This window comes from Naumovozyma castellii, chromosome 3, assembly GCF_000237345.1.
Source record: "Naumovozyma castellii chromosome 3, complete genome".
NCBI lineage: Eukaryota > Fungi > Ascomycota > Saccharomycetes > Saccharomycetales > Saccharomycetaceae > Naumovozyma > Naumovozyma castellii.
In genome coordinates, this window is record NC_016493.1 from 857,369 (window position 1) to 872,496 (window position 15,128).

At 37.5% G+C, this 15,128-nt stretch overlaps 6 protein-coding genes and 2 non-coding genes across 8 annotated transcripts; 3 read left to right on the plus strand and 5 right to left on the minus strand.

The window, feature by feature from the left end:
* Window positions 1-557: 557 nt before the first annotated feature.
* Window positions 558-2,108, plus strand: NUP49 (FG-nucleoporin NUP49; the record flags this gene model as incomplete). Its single annotated transcript, XM_003675724.1, has 1 exon — window positions 558-2,108. The coding sequence occupies one exon, from the start codon at window positions 558-560 to the stop codon at window positions 2,106-2,108; it is 1,551 nt and encodes a 516-aa protein (XP_003675772.1).
* Window positions 2,109-2,297: 189 nt separating this feature from the next.
* Window positions 2,298-2,678, minus strand: ATP20 (F1F0 ATP synthase subunit g; the record flags this gene model as incomplete). The annotated part of the gene is made up of 1 exon (XM_003675725.1): window positions 2,298-2,678. The coding sequence occupies one exon, from the start codon at window positions 2,676-2,678 to the stop codon at window positions 2,298-2,300; it is 381 nt and encodes a 126-aa protein (XP_003675773.1).
* Window positions 2,679-3,338: 660 nt separating this feature from the next.
* On the minus strand, window positions 3,339-6,128 carry MCM4 (MCM DNA helicase complex subunit MCM4; the record flags this gene model as incomplete). The annotated part of the gene is made up of 1 exon (XM_003675726.1): window positions 3,339-6,128. One exon carries the CDS (start codon window positions 6,126-6,128, stop codon window positions 3,339-3,341), a length of 2,790 nt encoding a protein of 929 aa, XP_003675774.1.
* Window positions 6,129-6,448: 320 nt separating this feature from the next.
* Window positions 6,449-8,446, minus strand: RLF2 (Rlf2p; the record flags this gene model as incomplete). The annotated part of the gene is made up of 1 exon (XM_003675727.1): window positions 6,449-8,446. The coding sequence occupies one exon, from the start codon at window positions 8,444-8,446 to the stop codon at window positions 6,449-6,451; it is 1,998 nt and encodes a 665-aa protein (XP_003675775.1).
* A 221-nt stretch (window positions 8,447-8,667) lies between these two features.
* On the minus strand, window positions 8,668-10,035 carry NCAS0C04220 (uncharacterized protein; the record flags this gene model as incomplete). Its single annotated transcript, XM_003675728.1, has 1 exon — window positions 8,668-10,035. One exon carries the CDS (start codon window positions 10,033-10,035, stop codon window positions 8,668-8,670), a length of 1,368 nt encoding a protein of 455 aa, XP_003675776.1.
* A 1,765-nt stretch (window positions 10,036-11,800) lies between these two features.
* Window positions 11,801-12,817, plus strand: NCAS0C04230 (uncharacterized protein; the record flags this gene model as incomplete). The annotated part of the gene is made up of 1 exon (XM_003675729.1): window positions 11,801-12,817. The coding sequence occupies one exon, from the start codon at window positions 11,801-11,803 to the stop codon at window positions 12,815-12,817; it is 1,017 nt and encodes a 338-aa protein (XP_003675777.1).
* Window positions 12,818-14,375: 1,558 nt separating this feature from the next.
* NCAS0Ctrna1L lies at window positions 14,376-14,470 on the plus strand. Its single transcript is given in 2 exon segments — window positions 14,376-14,414; window positions 14,426-14,470. It is a non-coding gene; the product is annotated as a tRNA-Leu (tRNA).
* Window positions 14,471-14,800: 330 nt separating this feature from the next.
* NCAS0Ctrna1K lies at window positions 14,801-14,873 on the minus strand. Its single transcript has one exon. It is a non-coding gene; the product is annotated as a tRNA-Lys (tRNA).
* Between the last annotated feature and the right edge of the window lie 255 nt (window positions 14,874-15,128).

Here is a 15,128-nt window from a genome sequence, read left to right on the forward strand (position 1 = left end):
TATGCAAAATAAAACAGGAAACAATAGGTATCTTGAGAATTGCAATTAAATATAAGTTTATGACTTTAATTTTAATCCAGCACCTACTGTAAGCAACAAATTTAAAATGGGAATAAAATGAGAAGGGAGGGAGAAACTAAATGGAAAATATGAGTTAAATCTTCTTTCCTGGCCCTAGCAAATAAAATGTATCGATATAGTTACAATGACAATGTCGGTATATTCCCTAATATGTTTGTTAATAGGATTCTTTGATATATATCTTTTTCTCTACGTTCATGAAATATACGAGTCGTAATCACTGAGTTGTTTATTGTTCATCTTTCCTTAGGTGGCGAAAAGGAGGAACAACATTTTTGCGACTGGGTTACCCATATATCGCTTTGCACGGCCAGCCCAGAATTTTTCAATTTTTGGCATGCTAGATATTGATATCTTGTGCACTATTTAAATGTAGGATTTTACAGATGAGTGTCTTTTAGTTGCTAAGCTCGAGAGCAATTGAGTAGTACTGACAGGATACTGGTAGAAAGGTGCTGAATCATTTAACTACTAGAATGTTTGGTTCGAATTTCACAAAAGCAGGTTCCACTGGATCCGCAGGTCCATTTGGACAAAATAATGCTGGGAACGTCTCAGGAGGTGCTACTAATACAGGCTTGTTTGGCCAAAGTAATAATAATACTTCTACTGGAGGACTTTTTGGGGCCCAAAATTCGGCTAATAATGCCAATACTACAAATAGCCTTTTTGGAGGAGCAAAACCAAACGTGACAGGTGGACTGTTTGGCAATACAAATACAAATTCAAATGCTACAGGAGGACTCTTTGGAAACGCAAATAGGAATACAAATACAGGAGGACTATTTGGTAACAATACAGCTAATACAAATACTGGAACCAGTGGTGGTTTGTTTGGGAATAATGCGGCAAACGCCAATGCCAATTCTAATACAGGTGGAGGTTTGTTTGGGAACAATACAAATACTGGGGCAGGCTCGAACGGTGGCCTTTTTGGAAACAATGCAAGCACGAATACCGCCAGCACCGGATTATTTGGAAATAAAACAAATACCACAGCCACTACTGGCGGAGGGCTATTTGGTAGCAGTGGCAACACTGGAACCACAACAGCAACAACCACAGGAGGAGGTCTCTTTGGCAGTAATACAAGTGGAGGGTTGTTTGGTAACAAACAGAATACAGGGGCTATCGGTACAACTGGTAGTTTATTTGGAAATAATGCTGGCTCAACCACGGGAGGTGGCTTATTTGGATCAAAACCACTCGGTGGAACAACAACAAATACAGGAAGTCTGTTTGGTGGTAACACCAATTCAAATATAGGTGGTGGAACTTCATTATTTGGGGGACAGAATAATGCATCGAATCTTTCTGGAGGAGGCAATCTATTTGGCTCTCAACAGCAACAACTCCAGCAGCAACAACAATCTGCGCTCCAATATGTATCTCAACTTGCCATTACCCCAATGACTAAGATAGCAGACTTGCCCGTGCCGGTTCGTCAGGAAATAGAGCAGTTAGATCAATATGTCCAAAAACAAGTACAAATATCTGCCCATTTAAAGGCAGACACAAAGGAGCATGTAGAACTAATAGAATCGATTCCCCGCGATATAGCATATCTATTGAAAACTGAGTCATTGACGAACCAATCTTTGTCTCAAGATTTGAAGAAAGTTGGTTTAATCAAAGAACTGACAGATCAAAACTTAGCTGATACACAACTTTTTACTATCTTATTTCAACAACTACTGACACCAGGAAGTAAAATATCTTCTTTAGAATTGGAAAAATTCTATCAACATAAAGTACAGTCATATCAAACTAAATTAGATGATTACTTTAGAGTGTTGTCTGATATTGAAAGTGCAATTTTAGGTATTAATAATGATGTTTTTGGATCCTCAAATAGCAATGGTGGAGAAAGCTCCACCATGGATATGAACGGTCTAATGAATTTGAAGACGGGCTTGAATACCATTGTTTCTACTGTAATTGAAGAATTTGGATTGTTCATGGATACAGCTGAAAGAATAGCCGAACTTCGTCAAAAAGTGAGAGAAATTACTGGATCTCATACTTGATTGTTTGACACTTATTTAACAATAATATATGCATAATTTGTAATTCTACTGCTATAAAAACAATTAGATCACATTTTTTAAAGTTTTCTCATAAATTATTTTTATATATAGAATGCTGGATATAGAATATTGAATATTAATCACAAATTTTATAGGTCCCGAAATGGCAAGTAAACCGAGAAATTAAAATCAATAATGCTTGTAACCAACTAATTTTCTTCTCCCAATTACCTCCCCTAAGCTAAAGAACCCTAATATCTGTACACCGTATGAGCCATACTTCAATAAGTCATTCTTCTTCAATGATTTCGCCATATTTAATAATTCAGTTGGTTTCTTAGAATATTCCTTTCCGAGTCCAAGTAGTTTGGCATACACACTTTTAAATTCATCAACATTTGGCGGGGTCAAACCTTCTTTCCTATATATTTCCTTGGAAAGCTCCGCGCCAACCTTCCCATAATAGATCGATTTAGTCAACCATACATTAGAGGTGTTCATTATTCTACCCGTGATGACTCCACCTCTTGCAAAGAGTTTTGAACCTGTAGCTTGAATCTTTCCCAGCATGCTTATAATACCGTCTCTTGGTGACTGTTAGGGTGATGAATTGAACCTTTGGTAGCACACAAATTATGATATACTCATCCATTTCGAGGGAAACTACGAAGAAGGTTTGCAGTTATGAACAGGCGTTCATAAGGGATTCAAGTGCTAGCTCGAAGAAAAGCCGCGACCGGGTACCGTGCCGATGGTGCCGAGCCAATCAGCTGCCGCAATTTGTGACAGCGGCTACTTCGACAGTTAGTATGAGGACAGCAAATACAAAATTCCGAGTTATTAAGAAACTAGAAGAAGGATTGTTGTTATTTATCTAGTTTATACGAATAATTTTTAAATATTCTCTGTTTTGGGGTCGCAACTTGTATTTCAAGTGTGTTGTTAGATATTCCTTCTTATATTTATAAAATGGAAGTAAAACATGCAAGTTTTAATTAAAAATGAACTTTGTAAAAGTCTCGATCTAAGAAACCCAATATAAACAAACCTTCAAAAATCTAGTAAAAGTTGTTTATCTGAGGAATATTTAAGTCCGTTCAGAAAGCTAATTATTGCTAACATGTTGAATATTTTCAAGCACTTATTAATTACAATGATACTATATTTGATATTTAATTGACAATAAGTAAAAATCTTCAATTCAATAGAAAATTGGAATGTATTCCTTTATTATACACGCCCATTCAAACGGATGGACCTCCTTACACCCTCCCCGAGTACAATTACTTTATCCTCTTGTTGCAGTCTAGATAACACATCTGAAATATCAGAAGATTCGACTCTATCCTGGGAATGTTCATTAATCTGTTTAATCAACTCATTAAAACTCATGGAGTCGGAAGTATGATTCGTCAATACTCTTAGAACTTCTCTTGTAAGATCTTCTTGAAGTTTTCTTTGAATCACAGATTTACCCGTTTGAACCAAATTCATATCTATCTTACCAGTTTTGGGATCTGTTGCATAATCCTTGATAGCTGATTTCATTAATCTAACAGCTTCCTGCACGTCCTCCAATTGAACCTCATTGGACAATCTCATCTTCGCATGTGCCTCGGCCAAACGAATCATACTTTCTAGCTGTCTCGTAGTAGCTGTTATTCTCTTCTCGTCCGATCTAGAATCATCACCTAGTTTTCTCATCCCAACATATGCCCTCACCAATTCTATTTTGGCTTCTTCTAGAATCACTGGATGAATATGTTCCTTCGCGTAGTTAATATACATTGTCAGAAATTCGACTGGAAGAATATCAGCATTGGAAACATGTTCTGGCTTATCTTGTAGATAAAGGCTCGTTAAATGCTTTGCTAACTCTCTATCTGTACTTTCGTCAACTTTATCTAAAACTAAATAGACAAGGTCGAATCTTGAAAGTAATGGAGGTGGCAAATCAATATTTTCAGTGACCGGTAGATTTGGATTATAACGAGAACCAATCGGATTTGCACTTGCTAAAATGGAACTTCTTGCATTTAAAGTAGTAATAATACCTGCCTTGGCAATAGATATAGTTTGTTGTTCCATCACTTCATGAAGAACAGATCTAGTGGAGTCACTCATTTTGTCAAATTCATCAATACAGCAAATACCACCATCTGACAATACTAAGGCACCACTTTCCAGCACTAGTTGCTTCGTATCCACATCTCTTGTAATATATGCAGTCAAACCAACAGCAGAGGATCCCTTACCAGAAGTATACACCCCACGTGGCGCAATTTTGTGCACATATTGTAAAATTTGAGATTTAGAGGTTGAAGGGTCACCACACAATAATATATTAATATCACCTCTATAACGACCACCCTTTTTGAAAACTTTGTTAGCACCGCCAAATAATTGAAGCAAAATACCCTTCTTAACGTCATCCAACTCGAAAATACTTGGGGCAATAGAGCGAGATAGTACATCGTATAAATCCTCTCTATTTGCAACATCACGAATTTTAGCAATATCTTGGTCGGTAATCTTTTTCACCTCTTCTACTTCATTGTGATCAAGTTTATTTTGCATTAACTCTTGTTCAATAGTAGATGTGTCAACACCCAATCTTGTATCAGAAACTTTTTTAATATGAACAACGTCGATGTATGTCTTATATAAAGACTTCAAAATACGCTGTCTTGAATTAGCCCTAATTGGAATAGATCTGAACGTCCCGGTTACTTCAATTCTATCACCAGCTCTACATGAGTCCACTAGTTCATCATACACACAAAGTGAGACAGCATGTGGTGTTTGCCCATCTGGGACCAAATCAGGAGTCTCTTGTAGTTTAATGACCTGTTTATCTGCGAATGAGCACCTATTATGGATTAAAGACATTGAATTTTGTTCGCCACAGTCCACACGTTCACACCTGGCAGGTTCCTGAATAACACCTCTATCAATCTCCACAACCATCGTATGATCACAAACATTACATTTGAAAAATGCTACTTTCATATCAGGGATGACCGGTGTGGCCCTTAAGACAAGCCCTTTCAAACTAATTAATTTATCAATATCGTTTGGGTTTAATTCACGCATTCCCTTCACAGTACCGACATTATATGGCCTAACTTTATAGAATTTAGTTTCGATGTCATCTAGATTAAAATCCAAATGGTTATCAACAACTAGAGAGACCATACAATCTTTGATGGTTTGATCCATGATGGATATAACTTCCTGTGGATAATTTAGTAACTGATAGTATAACTCTTCCGTTTGTTTAAATGCTAATAAATTTCTGGCATCTAGATTTAAATTGCAATTACCAACTTCTCTCATTTCATTCAATTGCTGAACATAGTACAGCTCCTCATCCGTTGTAGAGTTTATAAATTGTTCCCTTTCATCAAGTGTCTTTCTAAACTTATATTTGAAAGACATTAAGAAATTTCTAAATTTAGTTGCACATTCTTGGATACTAACATTGGTACCCCAAATAATTCTGAGTGGTTCATTTGCATCCGAAGTTGGCACTGCAGATGATGATGAGGTATGTACCCCAGAATGAGAATCGAAATCAACGATTCTTCTTGGTGACGAGAGATCAGATGCATGAATATCATTTCTCCTCATACGAATGTTATTTCTCGAACTACCGAATGATGAAGAGGAACTGGGAATGTTTCTATCACTTCTAATGTCTGAAAATCTCGTAGTTCCTGGAGTATTCGTTGAGCTACCTCCCGGTCTTCTGGTTCTTCTTTGAGGATTCAAAAGATCAGAGGATTGGTTTTGGGAGGAAGATGGATAATTCATAGGCGATGAGCCAAACGCAGCATTGTTTCTTGCTGTACCTGCTTGTGATCCATGCCGTCCAAAGATGTCAGACTGGGATGAAGATGAGTTATAAAATAGAGCTGGAGATGAAGGTTGGGCAGGAATGGAGCCAGCAGTTGGCGCAGGAGAAGAACTCTCGTTTCTTGCACCAGTAACAGGTGAACTTGGTTGCTGTGGAGAGGACATATGCTGTATCTCAGATAACTAAACACTTTCCTTTATTTGGATATAGGTGCCGAATTTTATTCAAATATATGCCTGACTTGGGACTAATCTTCAATAATACTTCTAAACTTTTTCATATTTTTCGAATCTCTTACTTGAAATTTTTGGAAATTTCCATATTGTAATTACATTTCCTAATCCGGTAAAGATATTGTTTATTCTAATCAGCAGGGTAATAATTTCCACAAATACGCGCCAAGGTCGAAACGTCGGTCAACCTGTCTTGATGGTTAGATCAACTAAGGTATGTACTATTATCTTTGTATTTATACTCTATAAGTCTAGGTATTAGTTTTTGCACGAAGTTCAGACCAGCATGACGTTTCTTTCACATCCCATTTCCGCGGCGTTTCGCCCTTGCCTGTACTCCTAACCGCATATTCTTTTACTGTATTTTTAATTGTTTGCTTATTGTAGTTAGGAAGAGTTTTTTGAACAATTTCCGTCATCGTATTTAAAGAAAATGTACAGTCTTGTATCTCATCAAAAAGCTTCAATAAATCTTTAGGTTCGGTAATCAGGGATTTAGGTTTCTTCTTGTCGGGCGATTGATTCGGGGTGTGTTGTTCTGTTGCAGTTCCTTGCATATCAGTAATTGTTCTTTTGTTATCAGCTTCCTCCAAACGTGCTCCAGAGTATTCCTTGTAGGGATCAACTGGGAATGGCAATTCTTCAATCAAATATGCCACTGCCGTAAGCTCGAAATAGTTCTTGACATCAGTATCCATATCCTCCATGTTATTTCTTAAATTAACTGTGGGTATCAGTGGGCCGACAAATTTTCTTTTTCCATTTGGTAGGTTATGGCCATTTTCTTCAGAATCTAAAAATCCATCAAATTCGCCCTCACTTGCCTCATCCTCATCGTCATCATCGTCATCATCATCATCCTCTTCTCCACTTTCAAGATTATCTATTCCACCACCGTCACCATCTTCTTCCTCTTCATTTACCCATTCCATATCAGAATCATATTCATAATTATATCCCGTTCCTTCCTTTGAAAATGGATCATCTTTGGGGAGCATTACATTCTTGGAATATGTTCCAATAAATGGAGGTCTAACGTTTTCATAGAATTTAATGTATTTCTGTGGAACCAATGACAATAGTGTTTGCAACTCTTCATCAGTTTTCTCCTTTGCCGTTATCTTCTGAAGAACATCAACAGCTGTGTACTTGATCTTGTATCCTCTAGTAGAGCGTCTAGCTTGAAGCCACTCATGAATATCCTCGCTACTTCTCAATGTTTCGGTGAAGAAGCCATCAATTTTCGATTTTCTTTCTTCAAGTAAAGGCAATGGTAGAATGTGACTCTTACAAACTTCTACACCACCTCTTGCATAAAACGGAAGAAAATGCTTCTCATAATCTGATTTTTCACTCAGCTTATTATTTGAGTCATTAACTTTGCGAAAGAAATTACCAATACGTGACTGGGCCCTCTCTTTGGCCTCTGCCTTTATTTTCTTTTCCTCCTCTCTTTTTTGTTTCTCCTCTTCACGTTGGCGTCTTTCTAATTCTCTTTGCCTCTTAGCCTCCAGCTTAGCAGCCTCACGTTTCAATTTTTCTTCCTCTTTCTGCTTTCTCAATTCTTCTCTCTTGCGTTTTTCTTCCTTTAGTTTCTCTTCTTTCTTCCTTCTTTCTTCTTCACGCTGCCTTTCACGCTCCTGCTTCTTTAACTCCTTTTCCTTCTTTTGTTGTTCTCTTTTCTGAGCAGCAAGTTCTTTCTTGGTTAGTTTACTTTCTTTGCCTGTAGTGGTATCTGAAGTTGTGGCCGAGATTCCAATCGATAAATCCTCTTCCACGCTAGAAGAGTCTTCCTGTTTCTCATTTTGTTGATCAATAGCCTCTGAGACCGAGGATGTTGCTATTTTATCTGCCTTCACAGGGTCTGCTTCTTCGGACGTTGAAGGAATTACCGTCTTATTCGCATTTGTGGTCTCAGACTCTTCTGACATCGACGGTGTTGACACCTTACCAATCCTTGTCGCCTGAACCTCATTAATTATGGGAGGTTCGTCAAGTTCACCAGATTCCTCAATATTAGTGATTGCCGTAGTCTCAGCAATCGCGTCTGACTCGCTCAACACTTTCGGTTCCTGGCCACTTTTTTTGGTAATGTCTTCATTTTCATCACTGTCCAAATTGATTACTTTCTCTTTCTTTGCTTTGGTTACAGATGATGGTGAGTTTTTCCTACTGTCAATCGTTGTCACATTTTGAAAAAAAGAAAGAATGCCCTTTCTCTCTGGAGTTTTAGTTGGTGAAGTGCTCATTTGGTACTCCCTTTTCTGTCAACTTGACAACCGTCTTTGTCTTTTTGGTGCACTTGTAATGATGGGTTACTTTCGATGTTCAAGAAGTTAGATGAACTTCAGTAGAAACTCTAAGGTTGACGCGTCTTTTCTTGACGCGTCGCAAATATGTAAAAAAAATAAACGTTTGGGGAAAAACAATTTAGATATGATAGCAAATATATATTTTTAGTAGTAACTTACTAGGTGTTTGTTTGCAGTAAAAATTCAGGGAGGTTGTTGTTATCATCATATTCTTCGCTTTCAACTTTATTGCACAACTTTCTCTTTTCATTTTTTTTCGGTGATGCTGGAGAAACTATATTGCAAAATTCAGCAGTATCCAAAAAACGTCGTGGTGTCCTGTAATATTTTGAAGTTTTGTAACCAATAGGGGTAAATTCATAATGTCTATTGTGCAAATAATGTGTGATTTTTTCTTTTGCTTTGGAGCTTGTTGAAATTCCATCAAAAGGATCGTTGTAATCACTGTCTATTTCATGAACAGATTTTCTGGGTGACTGCAAAAATGGAGGTTCACGTGTAATGCTACCCTTATCTTCCAGGCTAGATTGGGTCTTTGCTTTAAAAAAATTCTTAGCTGCTAACCTGGGAACGCATTCTTGGTAAAGACCATGCTTGTTATTTTGCGATAGGTTCTGAGGAAGTGATGTTGAGGGAGATTGTTCTTCCTCTACATTCGAATTGGTTTTGATGTATTTGAATAAGAGATTTCTAATCTCTTTTTGCAACAGGCTAAAATTGGAAGAAGATAGTCTTGCAAGAATATCTGGAGCAAAAAGTGGGCCTAGAAGTTCTTGAATCTTTCTTATATCATTGTCTTTAAATAATTCTTCGTTCAAAAGAGATGTTTGGTATCTTAAGAGATGAAAAAAATCATTAAAGAGTGTACCGAATTCATTATAATTGTCAATTTTACTATTGTTTTCAACTTGAATGCTTTCCAGTTTATTTAATAAATTTTCAGCATCCCTTGTCAGTAATTTACAATTTTGGATGTTTCTAATGGAATTTTTCAAGAAAGGCAAAAACAAGGTAGTCATTAGATAATAATTTTTGTCTACTGAGTCATAGTTGTCATTTGTCTTCCAAAATTTGAGTTTCTCTTTTGAGGTATTGTACAATTGATTCTCCTCTTCACTTTCACATTTTGACTTCGTTATCCTGATGACTGACTCTTTCAGTGAGACATCTTCAACAACTAATGTTTTGTTTAACAATTCAATTTTCTGTTGGTACTCTCTCTCTAATTCTTTTTTTTCTGAGTTAAACCTTTGAAGTTCTAAGATTTGACGGTTCTTTTCTTGGAGAAGTGCCTTCAGATGATTGATTTTCTTCTGGCTTTCGTCTTCAGCCACTGAACTGAATTCTGTTGACAATTCCAAAATACTATCTCCGAGAGAATGTTCGTCATAGTTACAACTCCCACTTGCCTGAAATTCCAAAGCAGGAGCAGATCTTTCTTCAGCAAGCACAGGGTCGAAGGGTTTCAAACCTTCTGAAACGTCAATCGTAGAAGTATTCCGGTCTGTGCCTTGAGGAGAGTACATAATCTGTGTTTCACTTTTAAACAAGCGATCTGGATTTCCCAAACTGTCAGGCTATTCTCTACAATTTGCCAGCAGTGCCGCTTCCCTGCTTATTACAGACAGACATGTTTTTTGTGACAAGAATAGTTTCCCGTCGCCTCTTGTCAATCTGTGCATCGCGCCCACAATAAACTAGCTAGATCACTTAATTTTACCAAGTATACGTAGGCAATACGAATTGGATATATTCGGCAGGTACGTACCTTTCAAACATCAAGAACCGAACAGCCTCGTAAAGAGAATCCTCTAGGGGTGTTTATTAGCAGTGCCCTGGATATCTTGACCAAGTGAACTTCTCGTGATTGACATTCCTTTGCCTTCTAAAATCTGTTACAGAAAAGGGTCACAGTGCTGAATTCAGGCACGGAGATCTTAAAAAGAATAGGCAAGGGATCAGGAATTCAAATTTGGTAAATCAATAAGCAAGGAGTGTTGTCTGGGATCTCAGTTGGGATCTTCAAGGCGAGAGGGATTTCCCAATTAAAATGTCGCACGAAGCGAAAAAAATTCTAAAAAAAACCCTTCCATGGAAAGTTTATATCAACTAAAGATTCTATCCCCCGTGAAGCACATGTGCTCCCGTAATCCATTAACGGTGATGAAACGGTCCCATGCAGATCAATATTCAAGGAAACCTTCAAAAATCTCACCGGTGCACATCGACCTTAGCGTTTTTGTAACGGTTCCTGGATAACAATAAGAGAATTAGCCCAAGTGGCTTCTACGTTGTTCTCTGAAGGGGAAAGTGAAATTATGGGATACAGAAAGTTACCGCAGATCTACCGGAGACTTTAGGTAGGAACGTAAAATTCGATATTTATCAACATTTTATCCCTACGGGCCATTCTCTGCCAAATGATCTTCATCAAATATTGTATGTTACCCCAAGCCTCGTTACCGGAGAAAATGCCAGCACAACGAGAACAGATGGGCCACTGGGCAGGCTGGGCCCTTGCACCTCTTCGTCATATTGTTTGACTGATTGTAGCGTGCATCATCCTGCCCAGAACCACACCCTGTTCGTTGCGGACTGAAACTGTCTTCTCCAGCGTCGATGTTGGGGCAGGGCGATCATCCAGGGTTTAGGCGCACAACCAAAGATTTCTTCGCACAGGCCCCGAGAAAAAGTTGTCTCGACCGTTAACTAAACGACAAAAGTCGTGCCTGTGGAAGACTTCTTATGCAGATAGGCGTTGGTAGGGAAAAGCACCGGTTATTAGGCTAGACAACTCTCCAGCCTGAGAGCAGGCCGTGGGGAGACTCGCAATGTGACATTCCGAATCTCGATTTTTTGGCGGTTACACCATGCAAGTCCCCTATCCCTTAGAGAAAAACCGGTACAACCATACAGCACTAACACCACATGTATTTACGCATCGTATTCAAGAATTTTAAGCAGGAAAGAAAAGGATCGACATCAATGATCGTCGTCCTTTAGTAAACAGAAAGTTAACTCCTAAACTTTAAAACAAATGGAGATAGCGTTTCATCCGCTATGGTCTTCATTCTTTACTCAAGTATATGCACCACTTGTTGAGTATATCCTAGCTTACATCAGTCATTCGGTATATAAACAATAAGAAGAGGCTGTCTTCGATTGCAGTTTTATTATTCCGTCGTTAATCCGCTAAAGAGGTTTTTTAATATATCATTATTTTATCCATTATCCAACAAACAAATAAAAGTTTTGTTTAAGAGCTTCTTAAGAACAAATATATTCGTTTAGATGGAAAGCATAATACTAAAAAGTCATCCATTCCCTCCCCATATTAATATCGGCTTAATGAATTCTCAACATTCTGAAGATTTAGCACATCCGCAGAATCACCGCCATTCATTTGATGCTTCGATAATTGATTCCTCAGCATACAAGAAGAACCTAGAAGATGCATATTCTCTTCCAAACTCCCCTGAGAATGGGGGAAGAAGTGCGTTTATTACTTTACCGCCATGTTCATCTCTGGTTCATACTGGTCAAAAAAGTTCCAGAACAACCCCTGCTCCTCCACCAGCACCAACAGAAAATAAGGCTAAATACCCAGCACAACCACAAGGTGTACCACAAGGTGTATCACAGGGAGCACCACAAAACTATGAACTGCAAGTCTCGCAGCAAAACAAATCACCCTTGCAGTATCCCCAACAAACAATTCCCCTAGCCGCTTACCCACAATTTCAAAACCAACAAATGTATCCTCCAAACCAACAATACCATGCGACAGGGCTACCAAGCTACCCACCAATTGTCTTTGGTCAAGTTTCTCCGCCTCAGGCAGCACCAATGATTGACCCCAGGCAAGGGCCAAACCAACCATATATTCAAATTTATCCTCAACCTCAAACACAAATGCCAATGCAATCTCAACCTATAGTATTCCCCAACAACAATAACGTAAAATTTCCACAAGACGGTTACGATCCTCACCAATTCCCAAATTATAACATACTAATGAACGATGGAGTGGTAGATTACCTCCAGCCACCATCAAGATCTGCCATTCAGAAGAATTTAAATCTGGCTTCAAGGCTAAGGAAACAATGTCCGGTCTGCGGTAAAATTTGTTCCAGACCTTCCACTTTAAAGACACACTACCTTATCCACACGGGAGATACGCCATTTAGATGTCCCTGGAAATCGTGCAATAAGTCATTTAACGTGAAAAGTAACATGTTGAGACATTTGAAAAGCCATCAGAAAAAGGGGGCAAAAACGTATGTAATAAACGAACGGAAGCCAACTTAACTGAGACAGCGTTCCCACTCCTACTTAAGTTGTCTTTAAATATTCTTATTTAAATAATAATATTAATATGCATTCGTCTCTATATCTTTTGTTTTTTTGATGTGCTTTCGCTACAAAAGGAAGACTTTATTTTATTTGAAAAGTCAGCATCAAAGCAAATTAAGGATTTAACCTCTCTTTATACAACTTGAATATATTAAAGAAATTTAAGGAAAAAAAAATTATATCATAATGTTAGGTAGATTTCGATAAGCTCAACCATACCTAATAGTAGTCCATGAGACCTATAGGATGGATTGATAGTATTAGCTGAAATACTAAGAGTAGACCTGATCAGTCACTCAGGGTTAGACGCGGATAGTTACCCCAACACTCAGGGTAACCGTGTCATTGAAGAATCTTGATCCAACCCATCGAGCGTCGTCGTCGTCGACTTACCATTCAACTTATCATGAGGAAGTTGGTATCAGTTGGAACCCTTTAGGTAATTATCATAAATAGAACCAAGCTTATATAGTATTCCTGAACGTATATCTAATTTGACCTAGTTACTCATTTAGGGTTGTTTATATATTAAATAACCTTAACACATAATAACCCAAGAAGACATAGATTTACAACTGTCATTAAAAGGGAAGAAAATAGTCTCACAAATTTAAACTAAACCAGAAAATCCATGCTTCTTTGTAAACTTGGAATGGTTCTAATAAGTTTTCAATGGAAATAACCGGCATTTCAACCAAGGCCCCGTAATTTCCTGTCATTGGGTCTTTAACTTTCATTTAAGTAACTTAATGGACAAACGACAACCGTAATACAGTTGTTTATGGTAACCTAACTGGAGCTAATCCAGGTTGGCACTGATGACCTAGGGAACTTGGCTTTGAAAAGAAATTATGTTTCTATAATATAAAAACAGCCTATAAAATTAATATTTCAATACAGTACCAAATACCTTTATTAGTATTGGCGGCTAGCTTATATTTTGCTGTATTTTGGTCACAAGAGCTGCAAATTTCTCCAAAAAATATAAGCTCGAAAACACCCGTTTCAGCATATCGGGTGTTATATTTCATGTAGGGTTCCATCTTTATTGTGCATAACCTTTTTTACTTTAAATAAGAGTAAATATTATCCCTGTTAATGTTTGCAAAGGGTTCTTTTCTTTTTTGAAAGTAAAAAGGATAAAAGATATAAAAAAATATAACATAGGAGTATTAAAAGTTAACTCTGAGTTATTGGTCTATCAATACCCATCCTGCTATTGGAATAGCAGACACCAGTTTGTCTTTCGGAACTTCAAGATCAATCGTGTCGGGTCGATGCCTGTAATACTTCGCGTTCTTACCATATGTGGTAGTCAGTTCGTTTCTTTGTAGAAGACATTGTACCAAACTTGATATGTAGAATCTCTATCCTAGGATATTATTAATATCACTATTTAAAACTTCTTCGCAGCACAAACGTTTTCTGAACTTCATGGTAAAACTGTTTGTTAGTAAAACTGTTTGAGAAAACAATATTACAGAACCCTCTCAACAAAAAAAATAAGAAAACAGGGAGTTTGGCCGAGTGGTTTAAGGCGTCAGATTTAGGTTCTGCTTAAACATTCTGATATCTTCGGATGCGTGGGTTCGAATCCCATAGCTCTCATAATTTTTTTCTTATTGAAAGGCCATTCTGTTTCTTCAATCAACTAGTCGTCACGTCATATTCTTTTTGTTAATAACCATTAACGTTTCAGTAAAATATTGATTTGTTTGTTTGACTTTCTGTGTCCTTCATGAGGCGCATAACAGTATCTCAAATTTTTTGGGATTTGTTTTTTCAGAATAAGGCTATTATTTTAGGCCGCCAGCAATACTAGAACACCCCAAAAAATTGAAAATTAAACTAATTACTGTGAAAAGGAAACTGATTATTTAGATCAGGTTAAAGCTGGTAATTGTCCAGTCAATTGTTGAAGTTTTAGTAAAAAGAAAAAGCCCTGTAGGGGGCTCGAACCCCTAACCTTATGATTAAGAGTCATACGCGCTACCGATTGCGCCAACAAGGCTATTTGTTATATTTTTTTGGCTCAAAAACTATTGGACTATGAATAGGAAAGATCATCTGACTCTGATATTCATTGACAACAATAATCCCTGAACAAAAGTATAGGCTTGAAATGCCATCTTTAATCTGAAACTTAGAAGAGGATGCGATTGCATGTCTTTTTTAGGGATGTTGCAGAACCACTAAATCTACCTTTCCTCCCAAATTATTGGAATTTTTTGTTGAATAACTTCAAATAGTGATTGAATGTCAATAA